Source organism: Eschrichtius robustus, chromosome 7, assembly GCF_028021215.1.
Source record: "Eschrichtius robustus isolate mEscRob2 chromosome 7, mEscRob2.pri, whole genome shotgun sequence".
Lineage (NCBI taxonomy): Eukaryota > Metazoa > Chordata > Mammalia > Artiodactyla > Eschrichtiidae > Eschrichtius > Eschrichtius robustus.
The window spans coordinates 108,186,365-108,211,174 of NC_090830.1; the positions used below are offsets into that span (position 1 = coordinate 108,186,365).

General features: G+C 39.1%; 1 protein-coding gene across 5 annotated transcripts in view; it reads left to right on the forward strand.

Moving 5' to 3' along the window:
- Positions 1-19,087, forward strand: part of LCOR (ligand dependent nuclear receptor corepressor) — a 125,977-nt gene extending 106,890 nt beyond the window's left edge. For all 5 annotated transcript variants that reach the window (XM_068548284.1, XM_068548287.1, XM_068548285.1 and 2 more), the window contains one exon: positions 14,462-19,087. In XM_068548284.1, the coding sequence (XP_068404385.1) occupies positions 14,462-18,785 (4,324 nt within the window). In that variant the 3' untranslated portion in view covers positions 18,786-19,087. The remainder of the gene's footprint in view (positions 1-14,461) is intronic.
- Positions 19,088-24,810: the final 5,723 nt, after the last annotated feature.

Genomic DNA, 24,810 nt, shown 5'->3' on the forward strand with positions numbered 1-24,810 from the left:
TAAATTTTTTAATGCAGTTCTGATTTTTGACTGGACTAAAAATAAGCTGTGTCTTAATGTATGTGATGAGTACTTAAGATTTTAATCCATGTGGTCCCCTTTTTTTTGCATTCTATGTCGCGCTAGTTCTTTCGTGCATGTGTAAGATTTAATGGTTCCATTGTATTATTTGACCATGACATTTTGGAGAAACATTCCCAGCTGTAATGTTGTGTATGGTAGTTCTCACTGGATGCTAGACTTTTCAAAACCACTATTCTTCTAATAAATTTTGTTGTGAAAACTGTTTTAAAAGCTTGGTTTCTACTTCTTAAGATTATAATGCTTTTTTTACAAATCCACAAAAGGGGTAAGATTTCGACGTGCACTATAAATGCACTTTGGTAATCAAAGTTTGTAATTTTTCGTGATAAAATTATTTCCAGATGAAATCCCTTAGATAACTAGAAGTTGCTGCTTCAAAATTGTGCTTCAGTATTTGGATTCAGTACTGCCTTGTAACCCTGTCTCTCTACTAATTTGATACTCCCCCTACCTCAGCTTTCTTCATTGGATTATTCACTTTAAATATTTTCAGCTAAACAAGATGCATTGACATTTTCATAATACCTGCTTGCTGAACTTAATTTTTCATAATTTTCTTAGAGTAAAACTCTATTCTGGGATTACTTGCCAAAAAGAATAATGATTTACTCATTTTTGTTTGCTCTTTTCTTGAGGCATAAGTGTGAAAGCACTGTCAATCAATTAAGGTTATTATAGTAATTCTGATTCTTGGGAGGATGCTGGTATTTCCTTTTACCAGACAAATAACAGCGTATATGTTGCTCAACATTTATATTGTGGGTTTTAGGAACGGGGTGTAAGAAAAGTTTTGTATTACAAAGTGATTTCTATTGTAAAGTGGTTAGGAAGGAACAACTGAATTACAGTGATAAAGATCAGAAATGATAAGCAAAATGTTTTAGAAAGCTGCTTTTTCAAGCTCATGATATTCATGTAATATAGGCTGGTTGAAGTGATTTCCAGTCATTTCTAATGGAATTTTGTATTTTTTAATGATGTTATTGTTGGTAGTTGGTCTAGATTATCTTTCAGTTAATTTTTTTTTTTGTCTCATTTCTTTGGCTGCCTAGCTAGCACTTAGTGCCTTTTGGCCTGATGTTTATAAAATCGGAAATCTTGCTGGTACTACAGGCTTGTTTCCTTGGCTTCACTTGTTCCCCTTACTCAGTTATGCCATGTGTCTATAGAACATTTTTCTAGAAACCTAATTATTATTTCTTTGTACAAAGCTATGACTACGTGTTTCTTGTCATTATCCATTTTAAACTGGTGGCCAGGTCAGTTGTAGTCGGATTATAATCTAGCATCTCATCAATGAATTTATTTTAGTGATCCTATCTTCATGTTGATACTTAGCTCTTCAATTATGACCTGATTTTTAAAAAGGACTTATTTCTTCTAATCCAAAATTTCGTTCTCTGATTCTGCTGATACTTTGGAATTAATTCAGGAACTCTTAGGAATCAGGGAAACTGCATAAGGGAAATGGAGTGGAAAAAATGGAAAATGGTATCTGCTTTCTTAGTTCTGGAGTTGTTTTTCCTCAAGGACTGTGAATTCCTCTCACCAGGCACTTGTATTCAAATGTAAAAACATATACCCAAGTCATATGTTGTTAGATTTTGTAGCAGAAATGAGTGAAAACCTTTTTTTAACAAAGTATTTATTAAGTAACATTAAGAGAGAACTGTTCTTGTATTCAGAGAATCCACTTTATCATCATTTGCTTTCAAATGGTAAGCATTTTAACACAATTTTAGTCATATTCACCTTATAAGTTGTTGGACTTTTTGCTGTTTAGGGGGAAGTGGTAGTGTCAGTATCAGACTGCATTTACAAGTGGAGTAGACAGGCTTGTTTTCAGAGGTTAGTGGAAAAGAAATGTTCTCAAAACATTTTAAAAGATTGATAGGTATGTAATGAATAGTTTGTCATGATTTCGTTGGAGTTCAGCGTGGAAGTAAGCAAAAGTATATCAACATTCATAAGTATGAAATCTTATTGAGCCTGGAGCTTTTTATAGGCATGTAAGAATACTGTTGTTTATTGACTGGTAGTTTTAAAATGTTCATTGTACTTTTCTTGCCCACTTTTATTTGATCAGCAGTTCGGAGTGATAAGGGATTATTTGGTAATGTAAATTTCTTGCAACTTGGTATACTAGAAAGATCACTTGTTTTTTTCATCTGTAAAGTGAGCGTTGCCCTGAACGCCTTTTAGGCCCCATTTCAACTCTGCGTCTGTTAAAAATGCAACTTTCTATTTAAATGGGTGACAAATACACCAACTATATCTGTTCAAACATTGAGAAATATAGTAGCGATCCTTTATTAAATAATAAGTTCTTATAAACCTTAGGTCTCATCTTTGCATTTGCAGCATTTTCTAAAGGAAAATGATGCCTCTTATTTAAAGCAAATCCATTTTGTTAAGTTTTTGTTATGAACTGTATGAATGTGACAATGCTTTTGCAAAAATTATATTGAGCAGTTACTTTTTCTGATTAATTTTAAAGTATGTTATTCATAATTTTTGTTTCGATTGTGTGCAGGCTAGTTCTGCTTTTAATGTTAGAGCACAAAGAGTTCTGGGGATCATTGGATATACTCAGTCTCAATCAAAATCAATCTTTTAACAATACAGATGCCTGGATCAGTTTATAAGAGTGAGGTTTGAACATGTTAAATATTTTCAAATTGTAACAGGTTTTTTTGTTTTGTTTGTTTGCATTTTTTTAAGTTCGTTTATTCAACAAATCTCTTTCTAATTGTGCCAAAAGACATAAAATTTACAGACTTAAACATTTTTAAGTGTATGGTTTAGTAGTGTTAAGTATATTCACATTGTTGTGGCCATAGTGGGTTTATTAACCCACTGATTAAACACTGTTGGTCCCATCCTAATCTTTCATTTTTAAAATGAAAAATAAGGACCTTGGGGTCTTTAAGGGACTTGCCCGCCCTCCTCACATAATGAGTTGCCCTTAATACTCATGATTCCAAACCATTATACTTATCTTTATACTTATACCACTTTGGCACTCTTTGACTCAATGAGGGATTTAATCTAATACTTTTCTTTTAGATTCACTTTTAACTAATTAAATCTTAGCTATTAATTACATCAACTAATTTCATTCTTGAATAAACTTACATTGCTTTTTAGGAAGAGAATTAAATCTGTATTGCCAGTAAAGAAATTACATTTGAGGCATTTAAAACTTCATTGTTAAATAGAAATCAGCATTATTGACTCAGTGCTGGAAGAGGTGAATAGGTAGGGCACAGAGAGAAGAGTAGAGAATATCCCAAGTTTAAGAGATAGAATTTGATGGGCCTGGCTTAAAATCCCAGCCCTTCTGCTTTCTTAGTACATGGTCTTGGACAAGTTATTGAACCTTTCTGAGCCTTAGCTTTCTTACGTGTGAAAGGGGTTTATGCGACCCACCTCATAGATTTGCTGTGAGGCTTAAATGAGATTCTGTATGTAAAATACTTAGCACTATGCCAGGCTCTTTGCAAGTGCTCAATAAATGAAAACTAGGAGTGAAAGCACCTGGCAGGAGTTAATTTAGTGTGAGAGGTGAGAGTGAGAAAATTCCATTGAAAGTTGTGGAGGAAGCTGTTTATATTGATTAGAACTTGGAAAGTGAGGCAGATGAGTTTATATTAGACTGGGATATTGGGCAGCCAATCTTGTTTTAACTATAAAATGAGAGACAGAGAAATGTTGGAACTATAATTGAAACCTGGAATGCTGCTTTTCTGATTTTTTGGTCCTGTTTGAGAGGAATATTATCAAACTTATCAATCATTCTTTATTTCTTTTCAAAGATCAAGTGGAATAAAAGTTGTTTGGAAAGTAGAAGAATTTATAGAACTGATTTTCCTTTCCATTGTGTAGAGTTTTTTGTATTTTCAAGGTTGAAATTTTACATGCTTTGTAGATTTTTCTTTTTATGTGGTGGTAGTTTGTATAACACAATGTAAGATCTAGGTGGGATTGTGGGGATGCGTGTGTGCTTATGTGTTTAATCATCAAACGTTTAGTTTTCCAGTGAAAGAATCTGGGGACTCTATTGCCTGTTTAATGAGATTCTAATTACACTCTTACCAAATGGGAGTTCTGTGCATTTTAAACAGATAGATCAGATCATGGCTAGCACAGTTTAGAGGTGTTCATTTCAGCGTCTATTAAAATGACTTGAGACAGTTTTCCCAGGAAAACCTAGTAGTATAATTTTAGCTAGATAGAGATGGACTAAGAAGAAAATAACGAGGATAGCAGACTCTTGTGAGATGCTAGGAATTGGTGAGTCTGTGTAGACCAGCTCTGCAAACTTAATCAACCAGTTATACCTTACTAGTAAGTTGTAAGATCAGTTTGGGGGTTCTAACCAACATTTTAAAAAGAAATTAAAAAGCAAAAAGAATCAGAGTACATAGCATATAATACGGGTAAATATTGTTTTGTTGAATCTTACGTGTTGTCATACACATACAAACTAGGATGTGATGTGTGTACTGAGTTACTTTGTGAAAAGTATTTCTTGTTCTTGGTTGCAGTCAGAAATTCTAATGGGTTCTGTAAGCCATTATGTAAACCATACCTTTTCATCCTTGTTTTTTTGGTGCCAGCAACCTCCTGTGTGCTTACAGTTAGGACCCTACACTCTTACTGTCTGACCTTCAGAATTCCCTTCCTTTCCCTGCCTCCTTGATTTGAATTCATTTTCTTTGAAAGCTTTTTCTTTTCCCTTCTGATTACGTGTCAAAATGTTACCTCTGCCCTTTTCAATTCCCTTGAAAAGTGTCTTGGGAAAATTATTTTCACTACATAGTAGTTTATTTGGTTAGTTTATTCATCACTTAGTTATGCCTGAAATGAACTAGGCCCCAATTTTTAAGCAGTGAAGCTACCACGTTAAAAAGGCCAAAGTCCTGGACCTATAGAAAGGTTCACAATCCAATGGAGGGGGTAGCCACGTCAGCTGTTACCGTGCAGCTTAAGCGCTATTTATAAAAGACAGACACAAACCATGAGAGTATAGTGAGAAAGAAAGAACATGGCCCACAGGGAGAAGGTGCTAAAGGAAGAGGGACTGTGAGCAGTGGGAAATTGACTGAAATTTTATGCAGAAGAAGTGACGAGATCATATTTGGGCTTTAGGAAGTTGGCAGTTCTGGGTAATGTGCAGCAAACTGTAAAATGAGGAGAAATAGTGGCAGGGAGCTTAGAATATAGTGTTCTCCAAGGGAAGTCGAATCAGTATAGGTGAACTGCATAGTATATTGGAAGCAAGAGAAGTGGTGAAACTAAGGATAAGGATTGAGGTAGAGTAAGTACCTAAGTTGAGTATTTGTGTGTGCATGTGTGTGTACATATGCATATACATTTGCTTATATTTTGTCTTCCAATATTCCTAAATAAACCTCGAATATACAGATGATTCTGCTTAGTTCCCCTCACTCCAGTACATCTCCAACAGTAGCCTTGAGTGTTTCCAGAAAGAGGTGGGATAAGGGACGGTTATAAAAGGACTGTTAATTCCAAGAGCACCCCAGAGAGAATGGTAGACATAAAAATAGTTTTCTTACTGTACTTTAAATTCTAAAGTATATATACCTCCTTTAACATTCATGAGGTGAACACGTGAGAAATAACATTAAATCTTGTATAAGGTACCTTAGGAATCGTTTTAAATTTTAAGTCCTTTTACATTTTACAAAGTGGTCTAGGTCCTGTAAATAATTAGTTAATATAATACTTAGGAGTGCCGTCATTGTGTCAATTTTAAGTGGTTTATTATATGACAACAGAAGTAGAATTTGCCACTTTTAAGGATTATGGCACAGATTTGTATGGTTTCAAGAGTGGAGATTCAGAACCTCAAGAGAACATGAGAAAGTTAAGGTATAGAAGATCCCATAAAAATCACAAAAGGCTCAGGACACTATTAGATAACCGCTTATTTGGATATTCATGTAATCTGCTAGTTTCCCCTCTTCCTTTCACCCAAAAAGAAACTAGGAATATATGTCAAAAAGCATACCACTTTATTTCTTGAGAGGGAAAAACATTTGTGTTGCAGGGATCTGTCATGTGAACTCGTAAATGTTCTTTTGGTTCCCGTTTGTTTGTGTCAGCTCCCCATGCCTCCTTTAGGTCTCCATCTGCATACACAGTGCCCTGCAAAGTGGTAGTGTGGGTTTTTGAGGTTATCATTATTATCGTCATTATTATTACTACAAAAGAAATACATTCCTCTTGTAGTGGAAATCTTGTGTGGACTGACTCCTCTCAGTTCCACTCCAGGGAAACTGTGCACGGTCCTTGGCCACTGCTGGGCCTTGACGAATGTTTCTTTCCCTTCACGCCCACCTTGAAGAGAGTGTCATGATATGGTACATTTTCTCTCACTTGGGGAATGAGCGCCTCTATATCCTGCCTAAGCAGTGGTATTTTTTTCGTCTATCATTGTCCTGGTCATTTAAAGGGAATTGAAGAGCAATTTCCCCCAAAGAACAACATAGTTTAATCCCCTACTTGACAGATAGAAAAACAAAAAATGAAATAGACTAGACTCACTGACTTGTCATGAGCTCTCATGTATCCTGACCTAAAATGTCAGCTATGACTTTAAGATCAGATGGCTCTTTAATCTGGTTTCAGTAATTCATTGAGTCTAGGTCTAGGGACAGACACTTCTGCAGTTTCAAATCAACCATGAGCAGAGGTCTGTCCTCTTTGTCTGAAATTACTGTAGTATTTTCTAAAGTCTATGGCAAACTGTTTTCTAAGAATTCTTAGTTATAATACTCATTAGATTAATAATTTAGATTTGTGTTCTCATCAAATCAGTATTTAGTTATATCATTTAGGGATATTTCTTCCCCCACTTCCAGGAACTGTCATTTTTAAACTTTACACCATCCAGTCCAAAATCCCCTTTCACTGCCTCTGAACCCTCCCTCCTTTTGTTTACATTAATTAACGCCAAATGTAATGTAATTTGGTCATGCATGCATAGTCTTACCTGGGATGATAGAAGCAAATATCAATTGGGTAGAGGGAAAAAAAATTTTTCAGAAGTAAATAGTTTGACAGAAGTGTCTGTTTTGTGAGCCTATTACATTCCTAGAGAGGAGATGGGAGCATTGGACTGTTGTGTTTAATGACCCCTTGCTCTGACTTCTGACTCACCAAGTAACTTTCTGATTATATTTCGGCTTCCCAGGTACCTTTGCTATAGGGTGAAAATACGTTAAAGAGTGAACATAAGGATCTCCTTGATAATTATATTTTTTATTGTAATTTAATAAATTTGACAATCTAGCTAAACTTACAAGAAACAGAAGATACAATATACAAGCCTTAAACTGCTTCTATCATATTTAGATCTACTCTAAATAATAGCCTTTTATTAAACCATGAGATACAGAAAAGCTAGCAAATTATGGCTTCATGTCCAGTAAGCACCCTCTGAAGCACTTCTCCTTTCCCCCAGTTTACAGTATTAATTCATAATTTTTTGAACCTCTGTTCTGCCCTGTTTTTACTGAACTTAGTTAAGAGCACAGTAAACTTAGAAAGCTATCACAAAGGGATTGCATGTCTTTTGTTTTAAATCAGTAGTTCTCAACTATTCTTCCACTCCACACCTAAGCAAGATGCCATGTTGCCATCAGCAAGAGTGGCTCACTGAGGACTCTTACAGGGTGAAGAGTTACAGGTACATCTTGGATTTGGAACCCACCCCCAACACACCATCACCCACAATTCTGATCTCTCCTTAACCCCAACTTTGAAATCTTTTTCTGTCTAAATCCATCTAAATTCTGTCTAAATCCAAATTTAGATAATTAGCATTTCAACCACCTGGAAATCAGGTATTAAGCTGCCTAATTTTAAGAGGCCACTTTCTATTCTGTGATCTTAAGAAATTTATTTCTCACTTTTCTATGTCACCTTTGCCTACCCTTTTACTGTTTCTCCTAGTCCAGTTCTAGGGAAAGAAAACTTGATTGTTCAGTAGTTTACACATACAACTATACATGGCCTTTTAGACAGTGAAGAAAAACCTGCATACCCCATGCTCGTCTTCTCCACTACACACACACTCACAGTTTTGTCATAGCCCTTAGAGTATTCCTGTATCCAGGTATGAAAGATACAGAGATGTGAAATAGCCAAGGGTAGATGCATTTCCCAGTGAAGAGTGAGGACTTGTCAGCAGACTTATCCAGGCCCTTGAACATACTTATATTTTCTGTGCTTAAAGGACCAGAAGTAAGGAATTAGGGAACATAATTTCAGATTATTATCTGGCAAAAATTACAACTCTTACTGCCTTTAAGCAGGGCTAACAATGCATTTTTATGTTTTCCTGTATTTAAAGAGAATCAAGCTAAATTAATTTACAACTCTTAACTGTTTGGTCCACTCTGTCTAAAGTATTGTCTCAAGCTTTCTCTCCCCTTCTGTTTTCCTGGGATTATCTTTTTCTCCTTCTAAGATTAGCTCTCATCCAAACATCATTCACTCTCTCTGTTGATCTTTTTCAGTCAATAAGAATATATTTTGGTCATCAATGATGTTGCATTGATGATTGGTAGTTACAGAGCAGATACTGAGAGACTACCTGAATCCATCAGTCCCACATTCTAGACTCTTAAAATTGTCATTTCAGCTCTCTACCACATCTCTTCTCTATTTGATCTTTTACCCTAAGAGAACATAGGCATTGACCATCCACCATTTATATTAACCACAGGAATGCTTTCCTTTGGAGATTTAAGTATTGTGGCGGTATTGACAAAGTAGGCGAGTTCAGCTATGTCTAACCTCTGATCTAGAAAAACATCATTGAGTAAATCATTAAAGATAGGGTTGTGAAACAACACATCATTCTTAAACTGTGCCTTTCAAAGTTTTTTATGAATATTATCTTATCATTTTACCACACCCTTAAGAATTAGGCATTGAATTGGGGATAGAAAGACAAATCGGTCAAGGTCATATAGGCCACTTTTCACCAAGGAGAGAAACAGAACTAATCCAGGTAGTTTCCTTCTATAGCCCTTCCTCCCATTTACCAGTCCCTAAGCTTTTACTGCTCTTCAGTGGTGGTGGTGAAGTATTTCTGACTGATAAACAATTGACTTTAACTATTAGAGAGTGTCCTGTTACTGAGCGGAAGAAACGTGAACTCAAACAAGTGATTTCAAAATCTGTGATGAATTACCGTTCTTGTAAAAATCTAATATAGTCAGATGTGATGCCAACTATAATCACTGAACTAAAAATAAAACAGTGCTTCTCAGGTCGAGTTGACCTAAGTGCGGTCTGTAGGAGTGAGTAGTCTGTAGGACAGAAGCTCACCCCTCTTTGGTTTCCCTACTTACTGTCTGAGAGTAAATCAGGACAAATGTTGTATTTAGGCTCTATTAAAGGCCTAAGGCTATGGGAAGAATTGAATAACTAGGAGCCAAAGTAAAGACCAGCTGTTTAAAACTCAGGCAAAGCTGGCTAGCACCCATTTTCTTAAAACTTGAAAAAAGAGTAGTAGAATGAAACTTTTAAAAAGTTGATGTTAATTTTTTAAATTAAGTAGTTGAATGATACGAAATTAAAATTCATCTAAACATAGGTCTTATTGAAAAGACTTCCAGAGAAAATCAAATAAGGTAGGAAGCTGGGTAATTTAGAAGCACGGTCAAAAGTAATTTTATTACTATAGTTATAAAGTTAGCTATTATAACAGGGCCCATTTAATGACACTTGGACAAAGGTTAGTATTAATGTGAAGGTTCTCATATTCAAGTGAAGCTACTAGTGGGCTCATACCTGTGTCCAGTTGCCTACCAGATATCTCAGATTCAGCATCTTATAAACATTTCAACTCAATGTGTACAGAACTCTTCAGATACATATACCCCAACAATCACCAGCTGCCAGCTTCGTTGCCTGTGTTCCTATCTCAGTAAATGGTGCTACCTAGGAAGAAAATCCAAGAAGCAAACTCAGGAAGCATCATTGATGCTCCCTTTCCCTCCCCCTCTTTTTTGCTAAGAGGAAACAGAAAAACATGAAATGTGGCCCCTACCTACACTCAAGTAGCTTACATCTACTTGGAAAGCTAAGACAAACACAAGACAAATTAAGTCAGTAAAAGATAAAAATTATAGGGTAAATATACAAAACCCCTGATCATTGCCAAAGAACTTTACAAACCACTATAGCTTAGGATTTCAGGAAGTGATATAGTCACTCCAGGTTGATAGTTTTGAGGTGGCCAAGGATGTAACTGATAAAGAGCACCCGACTGCTTGCTCTGGTGACCTGTGGTTCACCAGTACATTGTCCCTGATCCTTTTTACCGGGAAAATACACACAAAACGACCCTTTGTTGATTTCTCTTTCTCTCAAGCAAGGTTGCCATTTTCAGTTTTAATCTTTTCATCTCCTGAGCTTCCCCAAACCACTGCTATAAATGCGTTTTAAGGTTGGTGTAGTCTGTGTCCGCCTCTGTGATGCTGTTTTTCAGCCTCCAAATGCTGTACTGCATTGTTCCAGGTTAGAGTTCAGTGGTACTAACAATGTTTCTTCAGTATGCCTTAGTTGTGAAGACACCACTTCCCCTTGCCATGATGCTGTGAAATAGATAATACCTACTGGTGGTTGGTTGACTGTTTTGTCCTTGGGGACTAGCCGTATTGTCACAATCATTGCTTCAGAGCTGATTGCATGGCCCTTTGGAAGACCTTACACTAGCTTGGGGGTGACTAAAATATTAAATCACTATTAAATTATTGAAACATGTGGGACAGCAGCAAATCCAAGTTTCATAACCATAAAGGAAGTTAGGTATCATCCAAGGATTAATCATTATTCAGTTTTTTACTCTCTGTGAGCATCGCTTTAGAAGAAAGTGCTTCCTCAGTTTTTCTTCAGAGCTCTCTGTACTTTTATTGGGCACACACCTTGATTTCATGAATCTCAAGGCATGTTGTTAACGTCAAACACCAAAGCCTGCTTCCAGAGCACAGCCATGGCTTCACAGCCATGAAGCAGTGTCCAGAACATTTTCACATGAGTGCACTTCTTGAGTTGGGGAGAACCATTTATTTCTCTCTTTAGTCTTTTCTACAATAAGATGCCATGACATTTCTTAATCCTTCTCATAGATCTTTGTCAACCTTTTTTCTCTTTTCTTGTATTGCTAAAATATACTTAGAGTGTATTTGATGCATTGAAAAGGCAGTAATATCTCACTTATTTGTAGCCACCTATCTCAGAAATAGCAGGAACACATCCAAGAACCAAAAACAGAAATAAAGGGCTCTGAGCAGTTGAAGTTGTTGTCAGAAGATCCATGTGGTTAACTCACAAAACTCTTCCTCAAGCCTTCATTCAGAGCTTGTTTACTTTCACTTAAAGTACCAGTCTAGCACTTGAGATTTGGTTTCTCAGCTAGTGAGCAAAAGTACTCAGCTAAAGGTAAAAGTGGGACTCCTAAACACAGCTGCTATTTGGAGGCCAATAAGAAGAAAGATTTTTAATAAAATGCAGACAGATTTTTAATAAAATACAGACTGCCACTGTGACTTCTTTGTATTTAGGCAGTAGATTTACTTAATTGAGTAGCCCCCAAAACTATCAATATATTTCAGTTCAGTATAATAAAAATAATAGCCAAGCTTCAATAATAGTGTACATGGTAATGACTCTGAGTCATTAAGAAAGAATAAACTGTGTTCAGAGGAGGATATAATTTTTTAAAAACTTCCATCAAAAATACTTAAAATTTTTAAATGTTTGGTACTTGAAGGGTAAACTTTCATTATCTAGAAAATCCTCTTTGGGGGGTTGTAAAAAGTATTAATATACATTCCTGGTCTCTGAGTTATTCTTATTGAAGCATGTTTAATGTGATTGGCTGACAGTAATGGTAACTAGTATTTGTGTAAACTTTGTAGGTTTTCTTTTGCAGCAATCCTAAGTGGCAGATGGGGCAGGTGCTCCACTAAGACCCAAAATGGTTCAGTGTTTTGGCCAAGGTCACACAACTAGTAAAGGGTAGACTACTCTCTAATGTCTCCCAGTACTATATCCTGTGACACATATTATGTTGTTAGTAACACGTGATGGACATGGACACAAGGTACCTCCTGGAAGGGGTCCCTTCAGCAGGGACCTCCTGACTTCCCCGTGAGCTACAAAGTCTGCAGCTGCAGGAGGAGTTTGTTAGGTTCCCACGTATATCTCATTGAGTCCGAGAGTTGGAAATGACTTTGCTGTCACTCACCCAAGAGTGTCACTGGTGTCTCCCCGACTCTAAACGAAGGGAGGAACTTCTTCCTGTTGACCTTCCAGATATTTCCTTTCTAAAACTTTTTACTGAAGGACAGTATACAGACAGAAAAATATACATATCATAAGTATCCTGTTCAGTCAGGTTTTTTTCCAGTTGCTCTTGGTCTTTCCGTCTCTGTTAGATTTTGGCCCCATAGCCAGCATGTACATGTTCAGCATACCCATGCATCTGTTATAATGCTTCTATAATAATCTTTTTTCTTGGTTTATTCACAATTCAGTGATCAGTTTCACATTGAGGTGTAGGCATTTTCTAAGACATTTCTAGTTTTTCTAATCTGTAGTCTAATGTAGGCCTTTTCAGATACCCATGGCATCACTAAAGAAAACTGCTCTCTTGCTAGTTGTGAAAATAAAAACACAGTGTAACCTTTTTTCTTGCAAAACAGTTTAAATAACAGATTGGATTAATAGTTTCTCGGTGTTATTTTGTTTTGTATTTAGACATGTTTCAGCTTTATTCACCACTTGGTCTTAAAAATCTGCATGAGTCAGGAACAGAGAAAGTAAAATTGAGCACCTGCTCTTTTGTGCTTTGTGCTTTATGTAATCTAATATCTCACAACAATCCTTTGAAATATTGATACTCAGTTCCAGCTTACAGATAAGGAAACCAAGGTTCAGAGAGGTTAAGTAATTTGCCTGAGATCTTATAGCTAGTAAATGTCAGAGCTACAAGAAGAATACAGGTTTTTCATATTCCACAATCTGTGTTCTTTCCACTAAAACCACACGGCTTCAGAGGCCAGAAGAGGGTAGGGAGGTAGGAGGCCGATATAGGCTGTCTAGGGTACACCTTCCTATAAAGGCACTTCCTGACTGGGAGATAAAGTCAAAGATTGAAGAAAAAATAATTAGCTGGAAGATATTATCAAACAACATCTGTTCAGCACACATTTATTAAGCTGCCCTTGGTGCTTTGCTGTGTTACATAGAGTCCGATAATAGTCTCCTAAGGAATTAGGCGGGAGAGAGAGAGAGAGAGAGATTGAGAAGTTGTATAAAGCTCCAGAAAACTGGGACACACCAACTGCATGGGCTTAGTAAAATCCCGACATCCAGAAATACAAAACAGCTCTTGAAAACACGGGGCTATCTAGGCAGAAATTGCCTTTAGCCTGTCCTCAATCTAGTATCATCCTTTTTCTGCCTTCCCCACTATCCTGATTAAACTCTAAGAGTTGTCCTAGATAATTTACGGAAATGGTTGAAAAGTGTTCTTGAACGTAGAATTGGCTTCCTGTGGATTACTGTAAAATGTTTATTGAAGGTCTAGGAGAATGTAATAGGTGGGGCATGAGAAGCGACAATACTACTATCTTGCATTGACAGGGCCTTATGGTTTACAATGTAATTTCACATCTATGTCCTCATTTAGAGGCTAGGAGTTAGGAATTGCTTGTCATTCATCTTTCAGTGTATCTGAAATGTGAAATTATTGATCTCTATTCCTCCATGCCCCAAAGGGTTAGGAGGATTCCTGCATCACTGTTTGCAGAATTATAGAGTCCAGCCAATTGGTCAAGCTGAGAAACCATTTAAAACTGTAATTTCTCTAAGTATTGCTAAACCAAGACTTGTAATACAGTGTGTCTGAATTTTTTTCAGTGTTGTGGAGCTATGAGCCAGTGATTATTTAACAGGAATACTCAGGCCTAAAACCAAAGTGTATGTTGACCAACTGAAGTTAATAATGTGGCCAAAATTTTAATTTTTGAAGAAAAATTTCTTTTCAATGATATTTCTTCTCTATAAGATAAAAATTATTTGTGAATAATCACTTTAAAAGTATGAAAGTTGTTGTCACTAAAAATTGAGAATATAACAGAGCTGGCCTTATATTTTAATGAAGTGAATGCTCCTCATTTATTGAATAAAAAGCATATGGGCACTTAGAACCAGCCTTGGCCAGAGTGTCAATTCTCTGTACAACATGAGTAACATTGATGAATTTCATAATGTAAAAATAGTTCTTTGGAAAATAACCATACTAATTTCTTCTTTCTTTTTGTCTGTCTAGTGAGAACTCAGCAGAGGCAATAGCAGTAGATTCTAACAATCAGTCGAAGTCCCCACTGGAGAAGTTTATGGTCAAACTGTGCACTCATCATCAGAAGCAGTTCATTCGTGTTCTGAACGATCTGTACACTGAATCTCAGCCAGGCACCGAGGACCTGCCACCTTCGGATTCTGGAACAATGGATGCCTCCACCTGCAATGCTGGCTGTGCCCAGCTCGGCACCAAACATAAGGAAAAGGATGCTATGTGTCTCAATATGAAGTCTTCTACTTCTGTAGAGTTGTTCGTAGACTCATCAGGCTCTCACAGCCCTCAACACTTGACAGAACAGGCCCTAAAGGAGCCTCCTCCCGAGACAAACTCTGTAGATGGAAGAGAGAATACTTTGACTGTTGTCCAAAAAGATTCCTCTGAACTTCCAACCACTAAACCTAATTCAATGGATAGTTCCACTCTGGGATACCTCACTGCATCTAATTCTTCCTCAGTAAACTTCCACCACATCTCTAAGAGCTTGGAGGGGCAAACCACTGGACAGGAGCAAGACACAGATGTGAAAATATGCAAGGATGGTAAAGACCACGTGCAGAGTTCAGCTTTAGTAGAAAATCTAATTGCAGTAAAAGTGGCAACTGAGAATAGTGAGGAGAGCAACAGCTGTATTGTTTCTCAAAGAAATTCATTCAAAGCTTTATCAGAAGAGGCTTGGGACTCAGGGTTTATGGGGAATTCACCTAGAACTGCTGACAAAGAGAATGCTTTACAGTGTAGCTCAAAAACACCTTTACGCCAGGACTTAGAGGCAAGTGAACAAGATTCAAGGCCAAAGCAAGAGAACCATCTTCACTCATTAGGAAGAAATAAAATGGGTTACCACTTACAGCCCAGTGATAAGAGCCAGTTTGATCATTCCAAAGACGGTTGGTTAGCCCCCAGCCCCATGCCACCTGTACACAAAGCATCTAATGGACATTCACGAACCAAGATGCTTTCAACCTCCATTAAGACAGCTCGGAAAAGTAAAAGGGCATCAGGGTTGAGGATAAATGATTATGATAACCAATGTGATGTCGTTTATATCAGCCAGCCAATAACAGAATGCCACTTTGAGAATCAACGATCGATATTATCTTCTCGGAAAACAGCCAGGAAGAGTACTCGAGGATACTTTTTCAATGGTGATTGTTGTGAGCTGCCAACTGTTCGCACACTGGCCAGGAATTTACACTCCCAAGAAAAAGCAAGCTGCTCAACACTGGCCTCCGAGGCAGTGGTCACTCCCAAGCAGACCCTTATCATTTCAGCACCTCAGCCTACAATAGATGTGCAGCATCCCAGAGAAGACAACCCTGAAGAACCTAGTAAAGAAATAATCTCCCTCAAGGAAGGAGACAGAGATGCATCATCTGAAAAGGAATCTCAAGAGCCTGAGGTTTGCCCTGTGACAAATAACGCAAACCCAAGCAGCTCCTCTAGATCAAAGGAAACAGCAGCCTCCAGCCCAGTGTGGCCTCTCCCTGCTCACCTTCCTGAAGAGGATCTTCCAGAAGGCAGCTCCGCGGTCTCAGCTCCCACAGGAAGTGGGATATCTTCCCCTGAACGAGACCAACAGCCAGTTGAACTGCTAGATACAAAGGAGATGAGTGTACCCCAAGACTGTCCCCTGCTTCCCTCCACAGAGAGCCTTTCTGAGGGAGGCAGTGAAGATGTTGTTCCTAGGCCTTGTTCCCCTCCTGAAACAGTAAGTAGAGAGGAAAGTCCTCTGTGCTCAGAAAATCAAAGTCCCCCAGTGGGCTTGGAGCCTCCCACGAGCCTGGGAAAGGCTGAGGAAGACCAAAGCATCGGTACTGAGGCTGAGACCGAAGACACTCAGGAGTTAGATACTGACCCACTCTTGAAGGAAAGCAGCACTTTGACTAATGAAAACCCCAGTGAAATTGAGGAAAGTGAGGCACCAGGTGGTACAGGAAAATTCGAGGGAGAGGATGGTGATGTAAAACATCCTCCAGAAAAAGATATGTGTGGTCAAAACATTGACTCACCTGAAGAGAATCTGGACAAGAAGAAAAAAGGTAAAAAATTCCCCGAGGCCTCTGATAGGTGCCTAAGAAGTCAACTTTCAGATTCTTCCTCTGCCGATAGGTGCCTAAGAAATCAAAGTTCAGATTCTTCCTCTGCTTGTGCTGAGATCAAGGTTTCTAAAAATCCTGGTGCAAAACGTTCTAAAAAAGAAGGGTATCCTGGTGGGACAGCACCTGAGAGCTTCCTGACTGAAGGTTTCCATACAAAAGCTCTGGAGGACACTGAAAACCCAAATGTCAAAGAAAACCCCTCTGAGAAAGATGCTGAGCAGGAGGGCGAAGGAGGTGGGATGATCACCAGGCAGACTTTTAAAAACATGCTAGCAAAAGAAGTCAAGGGGGAAGAAGAAGGTATGTTCCCCAGCAGTGATCCCTTAGCCACAGTTGGCCAGCCCCTGCCTGGAGAGAAACTGGAAATCTATGTTCAGTCTAAATTAGGTGAGAACAGTACTCAAGACCCCTCTGAAAGCATTCCTTGTACGTTCCCAGAACAATCAAAAGAGAAGCCGGGACCTATTCCTGCACAAGAGACGGAAGAGGTTGTAAATGACATAGATAGTGCAGACAGCCCGCATAAAGATGATGATAGTGACGTGCTATCTAGCACAGTTGGACTGTCAAGTAGTAGAAGTGATGACACTGCTGGGCCCCCAAAATGGGTCCCAAGGCTTACAAGACTGACCTCCTCAACCTACAACCTAAGACACGCTCATGCTCTGGACTCCTTGGATACTATGAAAGTGACTTCCGAAAAGGAAGCAGCACAAGGAAACACAATCCCAAAGGAAAATGAAACTTCAGAGAGTGGAGATCCCGTAGACGAGGATGAGGTGGACACAATGGTAGACGACCAGCCAAAGTTTGTAGAATGGTGTGCTGAGGAGGAGAACCAAGAGCTCATCGCCAACTTCAATGCCCAGTACATGAAAGTTCAGAAGGGCTGGATCCAGCTGGAGAAAGAAGCCCAGCCAACACCAAGAGCAAGGAACAAGTCAGATAAGCTGAAGGAAATTTGGAAAAGCAAGAAAAGGTCACGGAAATGTCGGGGTTCACTGGAGGTGCAAAAGTTTTCTCCTGTTCAGATGCTGTTTATGACAAACTTTAAATTATCTAATGTTTGCAAGTGGTTCTTAGAGACAACTGAAACCCGGTCTCTGGTAATTGTGAAGAAGCTCAATACTCGTCTTCCAGGAGACATCCCACCTGTCAAGCATCCTCTTCAGAAGTACTCTCCTTCCAGCCTGTACCCCAGTTCACTACAGGCTGAACGCTTGAAAAAACACTTGAAGAAATTTCCCGGAGCTACTCCTGCTAGGAACAATTGGAAAACACAAAAGCTCTGGGCTAAATTTCGAGAGGATCCTGACCAAGTGGAGCCAGAGGATGACAGTGACGTTAGCCTCAGCCCCAATCCTGAAGACAGCATAGAGGAGGTCAAGGAAGGTAGAAATAGCCATCCTCCCACAAACTCACCCACCCCTGCCAGTACCCGGATCCTTAGAAAATATTCCAACATTCGAGGAAAGCTCAGAGCCCAGCAGCGTTTGATCAAGAACGAGAAAGCGGAAAGCCCATTTGGTCCGGCTGTGGAAAGTAAACAGAGTTGTAAGAGTGTATGCATCAACCCTCTGATGTCCCCCAAGCTTGCGCTGCAAGTAGGTGCAGATGGGTTTCCTGTTAAGCCCAAGAGTACCGATGGAATGAAGGGAAGGAAGGGGAAGCAGATGTCTGAAATCTCGCCGAAAGCAGAAGTTCAGAATAAACGCAAGAGGACAGAAGGCGGCAGCACTCAGGACAGGAAGGACAAGGGAGCTGCGATGAAGGCCGGCAAAGAAAAGCACGTTGATGGATCCACCAGAGCCCCCGCTGCCAAGAAGCCAGCTGCAAGGGACAGAATCAGCCAACTGCCCAAAAAGACGACTTTGAAAGAGAAGAAAGTGAAGATCCCTAAAAAGTCACCTGGGAAGAGCTGCCCTCCCTCCAGGAAAGAAAAAGAGAATACAAACAAAAGGCCTACCCAGCCCTCCCCCTCGGAGATGGTGACAAAACCTGCAAAGCAAAAAGGGGCAGGTGAGTCCTCTTCAAGGCCACAGAAAGCCACAAATAGGAAGCAGAGCAGTGGAAAGACTCGGGCCAGACCCTCGACGAAAACCCCAGAGAACAGTGCAGCCCAGAGAAAGCGAAAGCTGAAGGCAAAGCTGGACTCTTCCCACAGCAAACGGAGGCGGATGGATACAAAGTGATTGGAAGGGCAGTATTCAAGAGTTAAAACTGTTCTATAGAAGTAACCCTTTATTTTGCATTAACTAAATCTGCTTTTATAAGCTTATCAAGCCTTTCAAATCTGCAGTTAATGGAGAACACCACAATTTAAGATGTCAGAAATTGCGTCTCAGATGGAGAAGGGAACTTGCAGAGTCTTTCTCTGAGGCTGAGTAAGGGAAGTTATATATTATATTCTGGTTGTTCCTTGGGTTTTAAACTTGGAACCAAGCAGTTTTAGTTTTTAAAAGTACAGTGCCTTATTTATCCTTTTTGTTTTTAAATTTACAAAAGCTAAAAAGCTGATCTATGTGATTAAAGGCTTGTATTTTATACTTGATGCACAAGCACTTGTACTGTAGCCGAGAAGACCACCATCATGCACATCAAAGTAGCTTTTCAGCAGCCACCCTGCAGTATCTGTACGTGAACAGATGCTCCTCTTTGCAAACCCCAGCAGTGAACTTCCCTCTGTCTTGTTTGTTTAAATGGTATTTGCAAGCTAAACCAAATCATTTTTATGGTATGTGGAGAATGCAGAGGGAATTTATAATTATTATAAAAGATTAATATTTCTGTTACCCCATTTTAAAAATTCATATTCATTGTTGGTCACTCATCTCTGATCTTTTGTCATTTGAAGAAATGTATTCTAAATTATGTGCCCATGGGACAAGAGGTGTGTCACAAGGTGTTAATATTGATTTATGGGCTCTGAAAGTTATTCACATCCCCCAAATTATTTGCATTACTGATTCTTATCATCCTTTTCATTTTTGGCCTTGCAGGATTGCTAGCACACTAATGAGGTTTTCATTCTACTTTGGGGAAAAAAAAAAAAACAAAACTAGGATCTTTTTTCCATCTTGTAGCCGTAATTTGACAATTAGGATAAGAGTGACTGTTCTGATTTTTTCCTTGCCCTGAGTACTTCCATAGTCAAAGAAAGCCAAAATGTTATTTTCCGTAATAGAAAAGTTTAAGACGTGTGTGTGTATGTTTGGGTGCATTTGCATGTGGATATAAGCCACAAATGTCTCCCAATCCCAGTTTTACAGTAAAATTCTTTCTTCTCCATGCAGTGTGATAGGGTGTTCATGAGCTGAGTCATTAGCATATGCCAGATGACTTAAATGTAGCCCAGGGTCTGTATGAGTATCCCCCAAATCACTATGGCACCAGACTCAGAGAGGTGTAAACAACACAGAATTGTATAAAGGTCAGAGCAACCTTGCAGTTGGAGAAAGTAGCACCAACATCTCATAGTGTGCCCATACACACCCCTGTACCAGGAGCTTATGTTCAGCTGGTATTCCCATGTGAAATGTACATGGTTAGAGTAGTAGGTGCCCTTTCTGATTGGTTAGCACCATAGTAGCAGTTAATACTTGTAGTATCACAGTGGCCTCTGTCATGTCAGGCTCTGTTTCATGGCTCAAAAGTGCGAGCTGCAATATTTGTAACTGATGTTGTTTGAGGCCTAAGATGGGTACATTGGCTTTACCTTGGTGCCTATAACATTGCTCCATTATAACATAGTGTGTACTCGACATCTCCATTGGGCCACTCTACGAGTAAGGCTTGGTTGCTAAATCCTCAGCCAGCTTCTCTAACGTGCTCTCTCCCCAGAATAGGCTTGTATGGATAGCTGCTACTCTCTCCGTTTTATTAAAAATGTTTCCATTCATATTGCTTCAGATCTGTTTGGATTAACCCAGAGGTACCTTTATTCATGCATTAGTTCATTCAAATCATGATAAAACAGGTTTTCTACCCATTCTGTTAAAGTTTTGCTGTATATAATGAAAACTTCTGATTGGATAGGACTGGAGAAAAGCATTTGATTCATGGGAAATTGAAAATTGTGTTGAATTTTATAGATAGTGAAGTTTACTATCTTCCATGAAGCCTTGATTTTTTTTCCTAGTGTCTCCTCTATCCCATGAGTCTTTTTTTTTTTTTTTTTTTTTTTTTCCTTTTTAATATCTTTGACTTTGGCCATTCAGGAGCTACCTATATTAATGAAACTGCTGAGTGTGTATGTTGGCAACCTTTCTCAGCATTAAGTTGCACAGAAGCATTAACCTGTTTTAAGTAGGTTCATTTAATCTATAAAAGTGGTTTTAAAGTTTTTAAAAGTCTTTTCATATAGTCGTCACTGGATATTGTTTTTGCGGTGACTTAAACGGTGGAGGTTTGCCCATGTCAGGTGTGCTGATCCCTGTACATATGTTCAAGGTGCCCCCTTAGCTGCATATAGACTACCTTGTAAGGGTGCTTGGATTAGGTTTAGGGATGTGAGGCTGTAAGTGGGTGGTACTTTTCCAGTTGCCGGTTTATAATTCATTCCATTACTTTTCTAAGTTCTTTTTCATTTTTAAAAGCTTACTTCAAGATAATAGCCTTCTCTCCCATTCTAGGCGGCATTTGAGATAAGGTATCAATGTTTATGTATTCATTTTATACACCTAACAATGCAGTGGATCATCTTTAAAATCAACTTACACTTTATAGTAGACCACATTTAAATAGACTGGGATTCTACATAATTAAGACACTTAAAAGTTTAGAATTATTTTTATATTTGTTGAATCTCCTTTTTGCTGATTCAGTTAACTTTACTAATAGAAGAAAGAAAAAAAGCAAACTTGAGGGCCGATTCTGGAAGCCCTTTTACACTTACAACAGATGCTGGCAAACCTGTCTCCCAGACACCTCCAAGCCTTGGTTTCGTCTCAAGTCTCCCCTTGTTTTCCCTCTCTTGCAAAGACCTCCTTCCTATAGCCATTTGTCACAGTGTGGCTTGCCACTCGATGCAAAGGCAGTCTGTCCCACCTTCTGGATTCCAAATGTGAAAGGAATTCTCCTCCTGGGCCTGTACTCAGTGAAGTGACTGTTGGAGCTGATGTTGATGACCAGAGAACATTGGTATTTCCTCTGAGCTTCTGGAGGAGCTGGAAGACACCTGGGAAGCAATCACTGAAGCTCTACCATAGCTCCCCAGAGGTGGGCCCTCTTCAGGAGACCCATTTCTATCTTCCATTTTCTATCCCCTGAGGCTCCCTGGGTTTAGGAGGACAGCATGGAGACTGTACCCTCAGTTGGGGTCCAGAGCCTCACCCCTAGCACTTCCTCAGACGTGTAGCAATCTTGCAGCGCAGCAGGAAGGCCATGAACCTTTGTTCTGCTCTTGAGGCTTCTTATATACAAATGTTATTAGTGTCTGTTAACCTGCAGTTGCTAGTCCCTTGGCTCCCTTAGGTAGGCCAATTCTGTTGTGTCTGTACTTCATTAAAGACTTCTACACAAGCCTTATTTAAAAACCAATCTTAGGCTGTGGGTTTCATGCCTCATTGTTCCTGCGTAGTATAGATAGGTGTTAGTCATCCTTTCACAAAGGTGGTGCTTTTAATAGGATCCTCTATGCATCACATACTGTGCAGGTGAATTTCTCACTGTTCAGATAGGTCATCAGTAAAACATCACTTCAAGACGGTCATTTTGAATTGAAGTTTGGACTCTTTTCTCCCTTGTGATGAATTCTGTAGTGATGACTGAAGCTGTCACCATCATTTGTGGGCAGTTTGCCTGTTGATCAATGGACCTAAGAGCCAAGTAGGAAAGGGCAACATGCTATGTGAGGCAAGCTGGAGATGCTGTAGTGTCACCCTCAGTGAGTCTGGCATCTTGTCACTGCCCCCGGGACTGGGCTGGAGTTTCCCAAGGTGCTGGCCCAAGTTGCCACACCCACTTCTTTTGGTTTTAGGTCAGCCCATGCAGGGTCTCATTTGGCCGACAGATGATCTTTCACAGTCTGCAAACTGTGGGCTGGTCATTCTTTTGGAAATAAAAGTTTTTTGGAACATAGCCACTCCCATTTGTTTATGTATTGTCTCTGGCTGCTTTGCAGCAGAGTTGGGCATCTGCAACAGAGACCACATGACCCACAAAAGCCTAAAATATTTACTACCTGGACCTTTAAGGAAAAGTTTGCTGACCCATGCTTGAGAAAAGAATCTTTTTTTCAGGAAAAAAGGCTTCCCTGGTTTATCTTCTCCTTTCTTCTGCCTCTTCTCCTGTCTTCTTCTTTTCTTCTCCTTCCTCCTTATCTTACCTCAATTTTGTTCTTTTTACATGTCTTTATTTTTTCTTGCTACAAAAAAGACACATTATATTGCCACAGCACATCAGATACCATCTCCTGAAACTTGAGCTACCTTAGCGTCACATCCTGTTAGAATCACCCATCACAGTGGCCAAATCGAGGCCACCTTAACCTCTAGAGTCAGAATCCATGAGCAACTAGGAATTCAGAGTTCTAACATGATGTGGCCTGGGCTTCTCCTTTCATTCAGTTTTTATCATAGACCTGACTCTGGCTTCACTTCTTGTTTATTACTAAAGTAAGCCAAATTTTGTTTCTTTCATAATTAGTTGAGACAACTTTAGGTGGATGTTCAGTTTTCTGAACCTTACATTTAGATATGGAAAAACCTTTTCACAGAGAGGAAACGAAGTCTAATCATAAACCCAAGGCATTGTTTATTATGTAATATTTTTGGCCAGCTTCTAGGAAAATAAAAAATGTATTGGCACTGATACTTTTTTCAGTCACCTACTCTTCTTTCAAAATAATTTTATTAAAGGCACGCGAATAACTGAAAGATAGAGGCTTGAAGTGCTTTAGAAAGACTAATAGAAAATTGGAGCCTATTATAACCTGAGTGTGACTGAGAAGTTATGGATGATTAGATTAAATCCTGTCAACTGCCAAGGTTTTGTCTTCCCCTCCCCCAAAACTCAAGGATCTGTTTCTCAGTGGCTCTAAAACAGTGACTGTTCCGTTTGTTTTGAAACAGATAATTATCATTTTGAATTCTTAACTATGAATTTTTATCTTCTTATGGCTCGGTATCCACTGAAATATTGGAAATTTTTCTGAGTGTGAAATCATGTCTATGTAAGGCATCAGCAAAGCAATCCTCACATCCCAGCAGTAAATACTCTACCCCAGGCTTGCTCCCAAGTCCTTTTCAGGGAGAAAGAGAAAATAAAAAGATGATTGTATTTAATACAAGCAGAATTATGGGAAGCCTTTTGAGACAGCCTTCGATATAGTTCATCCCTTGAAATATCAGAACAAACTGCTGTATTCTACAGTGGACGGATTGGAAGACATGAAAGTCTGACCTCCTTCCCTTAAGGATACTGTCATGCTCAGGCAGAAACCCAGAGCTCCCTGATGCTGCTTGCCATGCTATACTGGGGACCCAGGGAACCACCTGAATCACTTTGCAGGCATCCTTGCTCATGCTTCTGCCCTTGGAATTGAGCCACAGCTGGCCAGTTCCTTGCATTACCTTCCCTTTGATCATTTTCCCAGAGCCTTGGTGGTTTATGTTAGTGCTCAGAGGGGCAGGTGTGCGGTCATGCTCGCCAGTGAGCAAAGTGACACAGAGGCTTTCTCACCTGCCTGGGACCATTCCATTTAACATGAGGTGCTCAGTAGGCAAGCCACATGGAAGTAGATTGCTTATTAAAAAAAGAACCACTTGCCCATGGTTTTATAATATACCAGAGATTGGAGGAATGCATTGTACCTTGTTTTTTTAAGGGTTATGTTAAAAAAAAAAAAAAAAAAGAGTAAAGAGACCCCATGTGGCCCACACAGCCTAAAATATAAGCTATTTACTACCTGACCCTTTAAAGAAAAGGTTTACTGGCCCTTGCAATATGTCATTCAAGATCAAATTGTGTGGCCAGTTAGGCACAAACTTATTTTTTTATGTAGTCCAGCATTGCAACATTTCTTTCCTTTTAGATTTCACGGTTTCTGCCTGTTCGATCTTAGCACACAGCTGCTGTTCCACATTATTCCTGACTAATGCTCGTGTATTAAAGAAAAAAATATATCTCCCTTTGTGGATTGAGTATTTGTTGAATCTTGGACATTCAACGTGATCTACTAGGATAACTAGTTAAAGCTAAAAGTACAAAGTCTTTTAA